The sequence below is a fragment of the Pongo pygmaeus genome, chromosome 6, assembly GCF_028885625.2.
Source record: "Pongo pygmaeus isolate AG05252 chromosome 6, NHGRI_mPonPyg2-v2.0_pri, whole genome shotgun sequence".
NCBI classification, from domain to species: domain Eukaryota; kingdom Metazoa; phylum Chordata; class Mammalia; order Primates; family Hominidae; genus Pongo; species Pongo pygmaeus.
The window spans coordinates 127,606,884-127,620,926 of NC_072379.2; the positions used below are offsets into that span (position 1 = coordinate 127,606,884).

Consider the following 14,043-nt stretch of genomic DNA (forward strand, 5'->3'; position numbering starts at 1 on the left):
ATAAAGAAATACCTGAGACTGGGTAATTTACAAAGAAAAGAGATTTAATTGGCTCACAGTTCTGCAGCCATACAGGAAGCACAGTGGCTTCTGCTTCTTGGGAGGCCTCAGGGAAATTATGGCAGAAGGCAATGGGGAAGCAGATACGTCTTGCATGGCTGGAGCAGGAGGAAGGGGTGGGGGAGGTGCCACAGACTTTAAATGAACAGATCTCATTAGAAATCACTCACTATACAGTACCAAGCGGGGATGGTGCTAAACCATTCATGAGAACTCCGCCCCACGATCCAATCACCTCCCACCAGGCCCCTCCTCCAATACTAGGGTTTACAATTTGACATGAGATTTGGGCAGGGACACAGATCCAAACCATATCAGGGTCTCCAAGGATAAAAGGAATTCAGTCAACTCGAGCAATCAGCCTGTTTTACAGCTTTCTGCCCTGCAGCCTGTTCTTCCCCAAACCCTGCATGAAATGTGGTCACCTTGTTGGTTTGAACCAGCTCCTTGCTCCTGGCAATTTATAGATGAACTGAATCAACTTTTCTCTTGACCATGCCAAAGTCTCCACCCTAGGAGGAGCTATAGCTTCATTGCCATAACATGCCATCTATGTTCTGGCATAATGACTCACTCGTCTGTGCCACTGGGACCCCTCCTCTACATGTGATTTTGCACCCTCTCCATCACCCCGTAAAACCCTCCTGTCACTTTCCCTTGGGGAGACACTGCTTTAGAGAACATTCCCAGTATCCTTCTTACATATGCCAAGTAATAAAACTGCTATTGATCAAAAACTGAGTTTTGCATTGTTTGTTACTCACTAAGCGAACAAACCCTGGTTTTTCAGATAACAGCACCTGTCACCACCTCTCATTCTATGTATGTTGCTTTTTTATCTTGTTTATGGGCTGTCTCACCTACCTCTACACACCAGAATATAAGCACCATGACAGACTTAATTTTGTTCACTGCTGTATCCCCAGTTCCTAGAACAGTGTCTGCACACAGGAAACATTGAAGGTTCAGTAGCACCCATGAGCAGAGATGGGAAGCTTGGAGATGAATGTCAGCCTTTTGTGGTGACACCATCATGCTGGCCACAAGCAGTCCTTCAGTGCTGCTCTCACTCGATGGCCTTGGGTGCAGCTATTGGCAGCATTTCTAATATGTGTTGTCCCTCAGGTCCTTTTCTTCCTTCCTCCACCTACTTTCTAACTCTGGGGCTCCCATGAGGCCTAATCTGCTTTCGTCTCCTCAAAAAGTTTATCTGTTCTCATGGCTCCATCAGCCATCTCCTGGCCAACAACCCCTCCCAAGTAAGTATCTCCTCCCGGCTCTTGGCTCTTTCTCTTTAGATGTCGCACCGTCGCATAGACTTCCTATGTCTTGAACTCAACGGACTTCCCTCATTCCATGCATCTAGCTCATTCTCCTAGTCTCGCATGATTAAACCTTTTAACTTTTGTGTGCTCCTTCTTCATTTCTTTCATTCAAGTGGTCACTAAGCTCAGGATTTATTTCCACTTTTGAAATCTCTCTTGTGGCCGGGCACAGTGGCTCATGCCTGTAATCCCAGCACTTTGGGAGGCTGAGGCAGGCGGATCACTAGAGGTCAGGAGTTCGACATTGGCCTGACCAACGTGGTGAAACCTTGTCTCTACTAAAAATACAAAAATTAGCCAAGCGTGGTGGCACATACCTGTAATCCCAGTTACTTGGGAGGCTGAGGCAGGAGAATCACTTGAACCTAGGAGGCGGAGGTCGCAGTGAGCCAAGGTCACACCATTGCACTACACAGCCTGGGCGACAAAAGCAAAACTCCATCTCAAAAAAAAAAAAAAAGAAAAAAAAAAATAAAACAAACAGACAAAAAAAACTCTTGTATATAAGGGTTCATTTCCATTTCCCTTTCCCTTGCTAGGCCAGGCCCTTCTCCACTAGGTAACCTCAGGGTTGGAGGGCCCCATCTCTGGCACCCTCATTACCTGTTTAGCCTTTACTAGGACAATTCCAGGATGGATGGCACACCATTAAGCTGAGTTCCTTGAGGACAGGGACGATGTTCTATTTACTTTGGGTTCACCAGCACCTAACACAGTGCCTGACTTTAAGAAGTTATTATTTTTATTTTTATTTTTTAAGAGAAAGGGTCTTGCTCTGTTGCCCAGGCTGGAGTGAAGTGGCACAATCATAGTTCATTGCAGCCTCAACCTCCTGGGCTAAAGCAACTAGCTTGAACTACATGTGTGTGCCACCACACCCAGCTAATTTTTAATTTTTGTTTTTAGTAGAGATAGGGGGAGGAAGGGTCTCGTTATTTTGCCCAGGCTGGTCTCGAACTCCTGGCCTCAAGTGATCCTTAAGGAGGTATTTTAAAAACTGGTTTTGAAATAATGCCTCCTGAGGCAGCCTGTTTTATTGTTAATACCCATTAGATGGCTTCCCTGTAGGCACAAGCTTAGAAACCTTCCCAGGAAGACCCACAGTTCCCACTGTCTTCGGTTCAGCCTCCTCAAATTGACAAGATCTTCCATTATCTCTCCAAACTTACTATCCATGCTTTCCTTTCATTGTTTCCCCCCACCCCTTTTTTACCCATTTGCTACCTGGCCTGAGAATTTAACTCCCACTCTGCCCTCCACTTGTCCTTATTCCTATTACTCTTCTTGCTGAATAGTCCATTTGGGACTTCCTTAGTCCAGCCTTAGTCATATCTTCCTCTGAAGCCTTCCCTGACTACCACCAAGGGTCACTGACATTCCTTTGAATGCCGGAAGGATTAGTTGTAAACCTTTCACGTTGACAGTAACGAGCTTGCTTTCATCAGCTTAACTGTTTCATGAGCTTACAACTTGTCTCAATTTGATTTTAAACTATAGAGGCTTTATGTGCTAAGAATGCCACAGGTTTATATTCCATTTGTGTTGAAGCTATAGTAGCCTTTATTTGATACTTGTTTTAATTTCATGACATGAAATTAAATTTTCAGGGACGTGCAACGGGTTCGGCCCATTCCCTTCACTTAACATTACAGAGCTGGGCAGTAAGCTCAGAGCTGCAGATATAAAGATGAATAGACAGATACCTACCCAGGAGCTTACTCTAGAAGAGGACAGATGGATAAGCTACATTTTATAGCAGAATATGGCAAAGCGTACTGAAGCTATAAACAGCTATGATGGTAAATAAGGTTAAGAATTATGCTTAGTGAGGTCAGGGAAGGCTTCTAGAGCTAACATCCGAACCGGGACTTCTATTGGCAAGGCAGAAAATCAGGAAAACGCACTTATTCCTGGCAGAGGAAGCCTCTTGATCAAAAATCTTAAGAGATGAAAAAGGACCGGTTGTTAGGAAACAGATGATGATGCCCAGAGCGCAAGATGAGGGGGAGTGTTGGGAGATGGAGCTAAAAGATACACTGGTGCCAAAGACTGAAGAGCCTCCTGTAGATAGCACAGGACGCAGAGATGAAGGGAAAGAAAAAGTTGGGATTGTTCAATAAAGTTAGTGACTGATTCAGTCGGATTAATTCCGCCCTGGTGGTCTTGTGGGAATGAAGATAACTAGCAGGATAGTCTAAGAAGCCCTGTGGAAGCAGAGTCATGAGCTGTGAATGGGGACGTGGCGGCCACACGGCCGCGCCCACGCCACCCGCAGTACTCAGCTGGGGATGGGGCTGGGGCTGGGGCTGGAGCCCGCCGTCCCAACAAGCCCGGGGACGAGAGTTGGGCGGGAATCCGCTCCACGCAACTCGGCGCGGTCCCGGGGACGTGGCGCTTTCCAGCCAATCCCAGCTATGCGATTGTTAGACCAATGGCTACTCGGGGAAGCTATGCGTCAGCGGCGGGTTTGCTGATGATTGGTCGGAAGGCCGCCGGCGAGGCGGATGAGGGCGGGACGCGGACCCGCTTCCGGTTGGGCGGTGCTTGCGCGCGTGAGCTGAGCCGGTGGGTGAGCGGCGGCCACGGCATCCTGTGCTGTGGGGGCTACGAGGAAAGGTAAGTACGGTGACGCCCAGCCCCTTCACCACTGCCTCATCTTTATTCGCTTTCTTTCTGTCCCCGGTCTTGTTCTCGGCGCGGCAGGAGACTGCCTTACTCGGGGCCGCTGTCTCTGCTGGCGCCCGGGTCCCAGGCCTGATCCTGCTGGAGATCCCGGGGCCCTCGGTGTGCAGCCTGGGATGGAGGCCGCCGCCCGTCTTCCCGCGCGCTCTGGGAAGGGGGCTGGTCCGGTCGAACTCCGTCCCGTTGGGTACTGTTCTGTGCCTGGTTTGCTGCGTCCTGGTCCTCCGTCTCTAGTTCATGCCACTCACCGAGTCCCTGGCACCAGAGGGTCACTTTTTGCCTCCGGAAGGTCGGAGGGCATTTAGATGGTGTTATTGTAACAGTTCCTTGCCGCCTCCCACTCACCATCCTGCTTGTATCTGCCAGCCCCGCCCCAAGGCCACATCCCGAAAGTAGGGTGCATCTGCCAAGGTCGTGTTCACTCACCTAAAGGGTGCAGAAACAAGGGGGGAAAGAACGAGTGACGACACTAGGTGATATCTATGATTTTAAAGAAAAACCGAATGTTTAGCCCTTCCATATTTCGCTACGTACTTCAGTTAGCGACGGAAAATAGTTTTTAAAGCTTTATTGGGGAATTAATTTTTTTTACGTTTTTCATTGCGTCTAGCCCCATATCCTACTGATTTTTAGCATGCTGCGGTCAGAAATAAACTTAATTCCCTATAGCTGCCGTGATTAAGCGTAGAGTGGCTTGCAGTTTCAAAAGCTGCTTTTACATCAAGGCACAAGCTCCGTGGGTCTCCTGCTAAAACTTTTGAGCCTGTGATCTGACTTCCTAAGTGTATAAAATTCTAGAATAGTGTCTTTGAGAATTGAATTGCATTCATTTTCTGGCATGGACCATGAAGTCAACGTTAATGAATTGGGAATAAGGTGGCTTCTAGTTATTTTTTGTTCTGGTAGCTTATTCAGCTTGGAGGCAGAGAACCTTGGAATCTCTGTTAAATTAGTCTTTGCCATAGAATGGAACTTGACACAAGACAAATGCAAGTTTGACCTCACTCAGTAGATTTAATTAACCAAATACCAAACGACAGTCATCACTGAAGAATTTATATAGTATAATCCAAATGAGGGACCAGCTATAACCTCTAAATTGTATTTGTCAAGAAAATGAGTTTGCCAAGACCTAATCTGAGGTTTTACTGTGGTTGGGGGGTGGGGGGGTTCCAATAGGATTCTTTTGAGAATCACGAGTAGGAAAGCCATGAGTTCACAAAAATGTATTGAGTATGCCTGAGTGAATAGTACTCAATATAGCTTTGAAACCAACTCATTGTCACTCTCAATATAATCATTGTTTTCATTCATCCAGTGATGTGTCAAGAAGTATTTATTGATAGCACTTAATATCCATTAGAGCAGTATTGGGATCTATATATTGGTGTTATTTTTTAAAATTTATTTATTTTAGAGTTGAGGGTCTCACTGTGTTGCCCAGGTGGAGCCTTGAACTCCCATGCTCAAGCAGTCCTCCTGCCTCAGCCTCCCAAGTAGCTGAGACTAGAGGTATACAACTCCACACCCTAGTACATTGGTGTTAACACAGATTTTCTGTAACGTAGGTATACCAGGGATATTGAAAAGACAGAGGTGTAGCCAAGGATAGCCATTGGAAATGCTAGCTAGGCCATAAGGCCCTAGATTCTCACTCTCTGAACTCTTAAGTATGGATGTTGCTGATGCAGTAATTTATGTATTAGAGTTAAGACAGCTGAAATAACACTTTTGCCTGTTCCTGGCTGATTGCCAGATCCAGTAAACGGAATTGGAAGTTGGAGAACACAAGCAGGCAGGAACCACATTGCTGCCAAGTACCACCCAGTTAATTCAGTAAGATGTATTAATCCAGTAAAATGTATTGGTATCAAAAAAGTGCAAGACAGTGTATTAGGGACAATATAGGGATAATAATTTGTATTAGCTGATATGTAGACATTCTTCCAGAAATGTAGATTCTAAAGGGGAGCTAAGGAGATAACTTAAAGTAACCTATGGTCATTGTTATTGAGTGGTTCAAACGAGTTTTATAGAAGTTTTGATTGGATCATACCCTTTTTGTCCAAAAAGAAAAAAGATAACAGATGGCTTCCAGCTAGAGTGATCATAGTAGGTAGGTCTTCTAGGATCTTAAATTTATTTATAGACATCTGGCACTGAAGGAAGGTTGAGCTAAAATAACTACCAAATTCTCAACAATGTCATGCATGTTACACATGCACAGCAAAATTACAACTAGAAACCAAGGCTCCTGTCCCTACATTTCAAATAGCATTTCTCTCACAATTGATTATGTATTAAGACTTGTCAACGAAAAGGAAACTTTTTTCTCTCAGAATTTCTAGAACTTTTTTCTTTAAAAAGTTTTTTATTCTGTAGCCAGAAAAATTTAAAGTTTGTGCTGGGTTGCTTTGGTTATAGAACTAATGAAGCTTGAGTAATAGTTTCAGACATTCTCAGGGTTTTTCTTCTGCAGCCAGATTTTACACTTTTATTATCTCAGCTGTCTTATAAATGTATTCCCTCCATCACACAATATAATTAGAATGTGTTGATGAACAGATGTAACTTCATCACTAGAGAGACATTAAATAAATTATGTGTTGGTATCATGACTTTTATCAAATCATGAAGGATGCCATCACTTTTATGTGATAGTCCATTGGTATAGTACTAAAGTTTGTAAGTAAAGAATGTCAGATAGATAACAAGATAACTTCATTTTCTAAATCTCATAACCTGGGCCTTAGTGTAGTTGAATTGCTATCAAGCTGTTCCCTGTAATCTCCAATTGAAGTAAACAGTTAAACAATGAGATCCTGCTTTTGCTGCGTTATGGAGAAATAAATGCCTTTTCTGGTGAATATCCATCCAGCTCAGAGAACTGGAATTTTACTACCACACCCATTTCTCCCAATTGTTAACATTGAGCAATGGGTCTTTGGTCAACCAGAATAACTGTTGGATCACTCAGTGTTAACGTTCTTGTGAAGTTGAATTTAAACGTCTAAATTTCCCTGAAACAATTTAAGTATTCTGTGACCAATGGCAGTTTACCAAAATTGAAAGTTTGGGCCATGTATCGATCACAATACTGGTCCAATGGATACACTATGGACACTAAGGACAAAAACTTCCTTGAAAGCTCTAAGTTCTTACCTGAAGGGTGGGGTAGGGAGAAGTGATAAGAATTTAGAGCTTTTAAGGACATTTTTGGATGGATCGAGGAAACTAATTCTTAAGACTCATTATTATTAAAATCACACTTAACCCAGTTAATCTTTTCTCTTTATAAATTACTGGAACGATTCATGAAAACAACTTTATAGAAGACCATTATTGGTGACATACTAATACTACAAAAGGATCGTAGCTACTGGATATATTTTCTGTTCTAATCTTTTGGTTTGTGTCTAACGTGCTGTCCAATAAAAATATAATACAAGCCACATATGTAATTTTAAATTTTCAGGTGAAAATCTAAAACAGGTGAAAGTAATTTTAATAATATTTAATCTAATATGTATAAAATACCATTCTTTCAATGTGAAATGTAACACTTATACCAATCTCAATTCACACTAGCCACATTTCAAGTGCTTAATAGTCACATGTGGCTAGTGGCTACTGTACTGGGCAGTACAGGTCTAGATTTTTTTTTTTCCCAAGAAAAAAATATTAGATGTTACCCTTTCTGGAAGAGGGACAGAATTTTAGAGAGGGAAACTCGTTTGAGAAATGGGAGGTGGGGAGATTCAGTTTTCACAACCATTGGTTTACTTTCTAGATCACATGATAAAAGCTCATACAGCTAGGTCTTTTGTTTATATGTATCATATTTTTCCTAATATTATGTTGTCCATTATGTCCATAGTATATCCATTGGACCAGTATTGTGATCAATATATATGGCCCAATGGGTACACAAAGATCTTTCCAGCTAGAAGTGATCTGTACCTATTCCTCTAAACTTTTTTTTTCTTTTTGGACAAAAGTATCCAATTTAAACTTTTTTTTTTTTTTTTTGAGACAGGGTCTTGTTCCCTCACCAAGGCTGGAGTGTGGTGGCATGATCATGACTCACTGCAACCTCGTGTCTCCGGGACTCAGGCAGTCCTCCCACCTCAGCTTTCCGGGTAGCTGGGACTATAGCTGCGCCACCACATCCAGCTAATTTTTTGTATTTTTGGTGGAGATGGGATTGCCTAGGCTGGTCTTGAACTCCAGCATTCCATCCGCCTTGGCCCCCCAAAGTGCTGGGATTACAGGCGTGAGCCACTGCTGCTGGCCCAATCTAAACTTATAAAGTGTTGAAGTGGGTGAGGAAAATGAGAAGGGCCATTAACTTTGTATCATTTGGTTTCAATTTGGTTGAAAAGACAAAGATGCTTCAGAAATGAAGTGTACTGGCTGGTCATGGTAGCTCACACCTGTAATCCTGACACTTTGGGAGGCCAAGACGGGAAGATCACTTGAGGTCAGGAGTTCGAGACCAACCTGAACAACATGGTGAAACCCCGTATCTACTAAAAATACAAAAATTATTCGGGCGTGGTAGACCATGCCTGTAATCCCAGCTATTCAGGAGGCTGAGGCAGGAGAATCACTTGAATCCAGGAAGTGGAGGTTGCAGTGAGCCAAGATCACACCACTGCACTCCATCCTGGGCGACAGAGATAGACTCAGTCTCAACAAAAGAAAACGAAGTGCACTAATGTAGTTTTTCAAATGCTGTGTATGAAGTTATTTTTTACTGTTCCTTTCACATCTTCCCACATAAAATATCCTTTGTCTTAGATGTCCTTTGTTTCTGCTTGAACATACATGCTCCATACCAAAAACCATATGGTTTTAGATAAATCTAGTACAGTTTTGGTATGGATGGTGTTTTTTGTTTTTAGTGTCTATATTCATAAAACAAGAGGCCTTTTGTTAAAGTTTCTAATAGCCAGGAGTTGGTATATATGTGGGCACAAAGGACATTTTGTTTTTTTTTTTAAGTAGAACTTATTTAAAGTGCAGATTTTTCATTCCTCCCTGCAGAAAGATAAAGAAGTAAAGATGGACCATTGGCTTTGTCCATCTGGGTCCTTGATGACCCTTGTAGGCAGTTTCATCAATAGGAAGCCAGGTTTCAGGGTAGCATTGGACGGTGAGGAAGCAGAGGCAGCAGGGTAGAAACTGGGTGAGGGAAAGGGAGGAGCAAGCATGAAGGAACAGCACAGTCTGGGAAAGACTGTGGGTAGTGGAGACCTGAGAAGCACTGATGGACAGAATGGAGGAGCCTGTTTAAGGGGTGAGATTGGAAGTTTAATCAGGAGAGGGGAAGGAAGGAGAAATGGGTGAGTGATAAAGCTAAATCACTTGGCTTTTACTCTTTGGAATTCTGGTATCCTTGTGTCAAGATATTAAGCCTGAAACATAAATGTAGTTTTCCCTCTAAATCACAAAGTGAACCAATCTATTACATTTCTGTATGCTACATGTCTCAAAACTTGGTACAGTATCCTTTCCAGGCCCTGATAATGTTAGAGTACATAAGTATTTATTCATATTGTAATATTTGGGGTTGGCAAGAATTGTTAGGGTATTATGCTGTATTTTATTTTGAGAATGTAATCATTTGTAAAATTTTCCTAAAGACAAAGTCCCCTTAGGCATATGGAAAATCCTTTGTTGCAAGTGACTCTTGATTTTACTTGATTCTGCAAGCCTCTGTCATTATACATATTGTTGGGATATATCCCAAAACATCAACAACATATAATTTTGTTTTTTGTTTCCGAAGTTTTGTTTATCTAAAGAATTCTTTGTTTATAGGCTGGGTATGGTGGCTTACGACTGTAATCCCAGCACTTTGGGAGGCCAGGGCTGGAGGATCGCTTGAGACCAGCCTGGGCAACATAGTGAGACTCTACATTTTTTTTTTAATTAGCTGTGCATGGTGGTACACACTTGTATTCCCAGCTGCTTGGGAGGCTGAAGTGGGAGGATGGTCTGAGCCCCAGAGGACCAGACTGCAGTGAGCTATCATCACACCACTATATCTAGCCTGGGTGACAGAGTAAGACCCTGTCTCAAAAAAAGAATTGTTTATAGTTTGAGATAGAAGTTTCATTTTGCCCTGAAGTAAAGGCATACTCACTTTAATGTTGTATTTATAGAGCCACTAAATCTTGGATTTTCTGTTTACTCTTTAAATGATTTGATTGATCAGTTGAATTATTGGAGGGTCAGCCAGTGTTATTCACCCAGAGCAATATTTTACAAGTGGTACACACAGAAAGCTAATAAACATGAGAATGTGCTGTTCATACAAATTAGACAGTACAGCAGGATACAGTATTAAAGTTCACTTTCACACCAATCTTACCAGCCCACCCCATTCCTGTCTCTTCTCCCATGAACCTTGAGATTACCACTGTTTACACATGGGTGTTTATCTTTCCACACCATTTATGTGCATATTATATTTTATACAAATAAAAACAAGCTGGGGAGATTGTTTAATTTTGTTTTGCTTTTTATGTAAATGAGATCTTGACATTGTTTTGCACCTTGCTTTTTTTGTTCTCTTGACATATCTTGGTGAATTTTCCATTTCACTGCAGATAGATGCATCTCATTCTTTTTTTTTTTTTTTTTGAGAAAGGGTCTCGCTCTGTCACTGAAGTGCAGTGGCGAGATCTCAGCTCACTGCAGCCTCTGCCTCCTGGGTTCCAGCACTTGTCATGCCTCAGCCTCCTGAGTAGCTGGGACTACGGGTGTGCGCCACCACACCCAGCAAAGTTTTGTATTTTTAGTAGAGACAGGGTTTCACCGTATTTCCCAGGGTGGTCTTGAACTCCTGACCTCAAGTGATCCTCTCGCCTCGGCCTCCCAAAGTGCTGGGATTACAGGCATGAGCCACCATGCCTGGCTGCTTTTTTTTTTTTTTCCGAGACAGGATCTCTGTCACCCAGGCTGGAGTGCAGTGGCACAGTCTCAGCTCACTGCAACCTCCACCTGGTGGGTTCAAGCTATCCTCCCACCTCAGCCTCCTGAGTAGCTGAGACTACAGGTGTGTGCCACCATGCCCAGCTAATTTTTGTATTTTTAGTAGAGACAGCGTTTCGCTGTCACCCAGGCTTGTCTTAAACTCCCGGATGCAAGTGATCCGCCTGCATTAGCCTCCCAAAGTCTTGGGATTACAGGCGTGAGCCACCACCCCCGGCCTCATGTCATTCTTTTTTTTTTTTTTTTTTTTTTTTTTTTGAGACGGAGTCTCGCTCTGTAGCCCAGGCTGGAGTGTAGAGGCGCGATCTCGGCTCACTGCAAGCTCTGCCTCCTGGGTTCACGCCATTCTCTTGCCTCAGCCTCCCAAGTAGCTGGGACTACAGGCGCCCACCACCACGCCCGGCTAATTTTTTGTATTTTTAGTAGAGACAGGGTTTCACCGTGTTAGCCAGGATGGTCTCAATCTCCTGACCTTGTGATCTACCCGCCTTGGCCTCCCAGTGTGCTGGGATTACAAGCGTGAGCCACTGCGCCTGGCCCATTCTTTTTAACCTTTGTGTATTTTTCCATAATCGAGATTTAATATATTTTACCAATTCTCTGTTTTTGTTTTCCGATTTTTTAATCATTATGAACTGTCATCATTGAACATCTTAATACAAGTATCTTTGTCTGTAAATGTGGGTGTTTTAATGGGATTGAATGAAACAATGATGAGAAACATAGCCAAGTTCTAACATTGATAGGAATAGAGTAAGATAAGTACCATCTTCTGCCCCTTTCTCTGTGGGTTTCATGGTCTTGCTTTCACATTGCTTCTTCTGATGGATTTTCCTAAGTCTTAACCTTCACATCATCAGTAACAGTACCTTTTTTGAGGCTGGGGCACTTGGGAATGACTGCCCCCCACCCCCCACCCCATTATCTCATTAGGTACATTTCTGTTTGTCTTACTGTGTTGTCGTATTTACTCTAGAACACTTTACACTCTCTACTGATATGTCCTCCTCTGCCATTTCAGGACCTCCCGCCCTCCCTCACTGAGCTGCTTTCCCAGTGATGAAAGAAAAAAATGTAAAAGCCTGAAAACCCTTCTTCTTGATTTTTAATTTTTTTTTTTCCTCTGAGACCTTAACCACTCTGGATAGTACCATGGGGTATCAGTAGAGTGTGCTAAACAGATGTCTACTTTGCAGCTTCTTTGCAAGTTTTTTGTCAAATTTTTCAGTCAAGTGTTCCAGCTTTGTGCTTGTACATTAGGGTCACCTGTGACTACAGAGATTCTGGAAATTTGAATCAGGGCCTGGAAATCTGTACTTTGAACAGTACTACAGGTGGTATTTATGCCTAGGCAAGCATGGGAAACAACTGTGCAGAAGGATAAAGAAGTTCTTATCTATGACCAGGCCATCTGAATGATTTGGCCTTTGAAGGTGACTCAAGGTTGAGCCTGGGTGTTGGAGACTTGGTGCTATAGACCAAGGAAGCTGCCAAGTATTTCACTGGTTCCTAATCTCATGAACATCAGAATCACCTGAAAAACATTTAAAGTTACGAATGTCTGAATTCAGCTTCAGAGATTCTAAATCAATAGGAGAAACTTAAAGCTTCCTAGATGATTCAAATAACCAGCCATGTTTGAAGACCAGACCACCAATGCATACCAAAAGTAAAGGATTTGGAGTCAGCATTTAAATCTTGGTTCTTTCATTTTTAATTCTTATGAACTTGGGCAAAAGGATTAAAGTTCTACTTTGGTATCTTTTGAAAGAAAACAGAAAGTGGACATTTTAACTATAAGTTTCTTATCAGCCTACAATCAGATGAAGGAAACTGGTAAAAATTTCTCACCGTAATAATTGAAGAGTCTGATATTCCACCATACTTATTTTATGGATTAAGTAATATTTTGGATAATATAAAAGACTTGCATAGATGTGTATCAAATTAATAATTTAACTCGGATGTGAGCTTTTAATTTCTTATTTAGTTATTAAGCATACTGCCTCCTGAATTAACTGCTTTTCATTTTCTTTAAGATCTAATTATCATGGACCTGCGACAGTTTCTTATGTGCCTGTCCCTGTGCACAGCGTTTGCCTTGAGCAAGCCCACAGAAAAGAAGGACCGTGTACATCATGAGCCTCAGCTCAGTGACAAGGTTCACAATGATGCTCAGAGTTTTGATTATGACCATGATGCCTTCTTGGGTGCTGAAGAAGCAAAGACCTTTGATCAGCTGACACCAGAAGAGAGCAAGGAAAGGCTTGGGTAAGGTACCAGCTCTCAGGGGTCTAATGTGGGTAATGACATTCTTTATAAAGGCTAATTCTTTTCTTCTTTTCTGGCTCAGTTATGAGTAAAGTTATATTGAACTATTAATACATCTTCTGAAAGCTAACCATGGAATTAGTACCTCTAAAATTTCATTAAGTGCCTGATTTCATACATTTTTAATTGAATAACAGTTTGTGCCTCATTCTACAAAGCATCATTTTTGCATAAAATACCAAGTACTGCAAGACCCAACTTGAACTACATTATCTTGCTCCCAGAAGAACATAGCGTGGGGGGATTTCTCATCTCTTCTCATCTCTACTGCTTTTAATTTTTAAAAACTATGTGTACCCTACTGACCTGGCACAAGCCAAGTCTTTGATGGGCTAATAAACTGCACATTGGATCCCTATAAAGTTTATGATTTCCCAAGGTGTCCTTCACCCTCTTTATTTTCATTCTCAGATATTTGCTTAATTAAAAAACAAAAATCAAACCAACTTTGTCTTTTAGAAAATTGTAACTTAATGTCTGAGTATGAGTTACTGTTTCAGTAACAGCGGGGCCATAGTCAGGTTCTTTGGCTCTCTCGGTAGACAGCTTTTGAACTGAAAAATGGATTTGGTAGAATCCCAGTTGATTATTTCTAATTGGGGATCTGAGAATGTCTTTTTTGGTCCTTCCAAAGCCTTCCTTTTGA

The 14,043-nt window shown here is 42.2% G+C and overlaps 1 protein-coding gene across 2 annotated transcripts in view; it reads left to right on the forward strand.

Moving 5' to 3' along the window:
• Window positions 1–3,612: 3,612 nt before the first annotated feature.
• The window catches only part of CALU (calumenin), a 32,362-nt gene continuing 21,931 nt past the window's right edge, over window positions 3,613–14,043 (forward strand). Inside the window, exons 1-2 of one of the 2 annotated variants that reach the window (XM_054494142.2) lie at window positions 3,613–4,001; window positions 13,106–13,337. In XM_054494142.2, the coding sequence (XP_054350117.1) occupies window positions 13,117–13,337 (221 nt within the window). In that variant the 5' untranslated portion in view covers window positions 3,613–4,001; window positions 13,106–13,116. The remainder of the gene's footprint in view (window positions 4,002–13,105; window positions 13,338–14,043) is intronic. The other variant, XM_054494141.2, reaches the window with a different exon arrangement.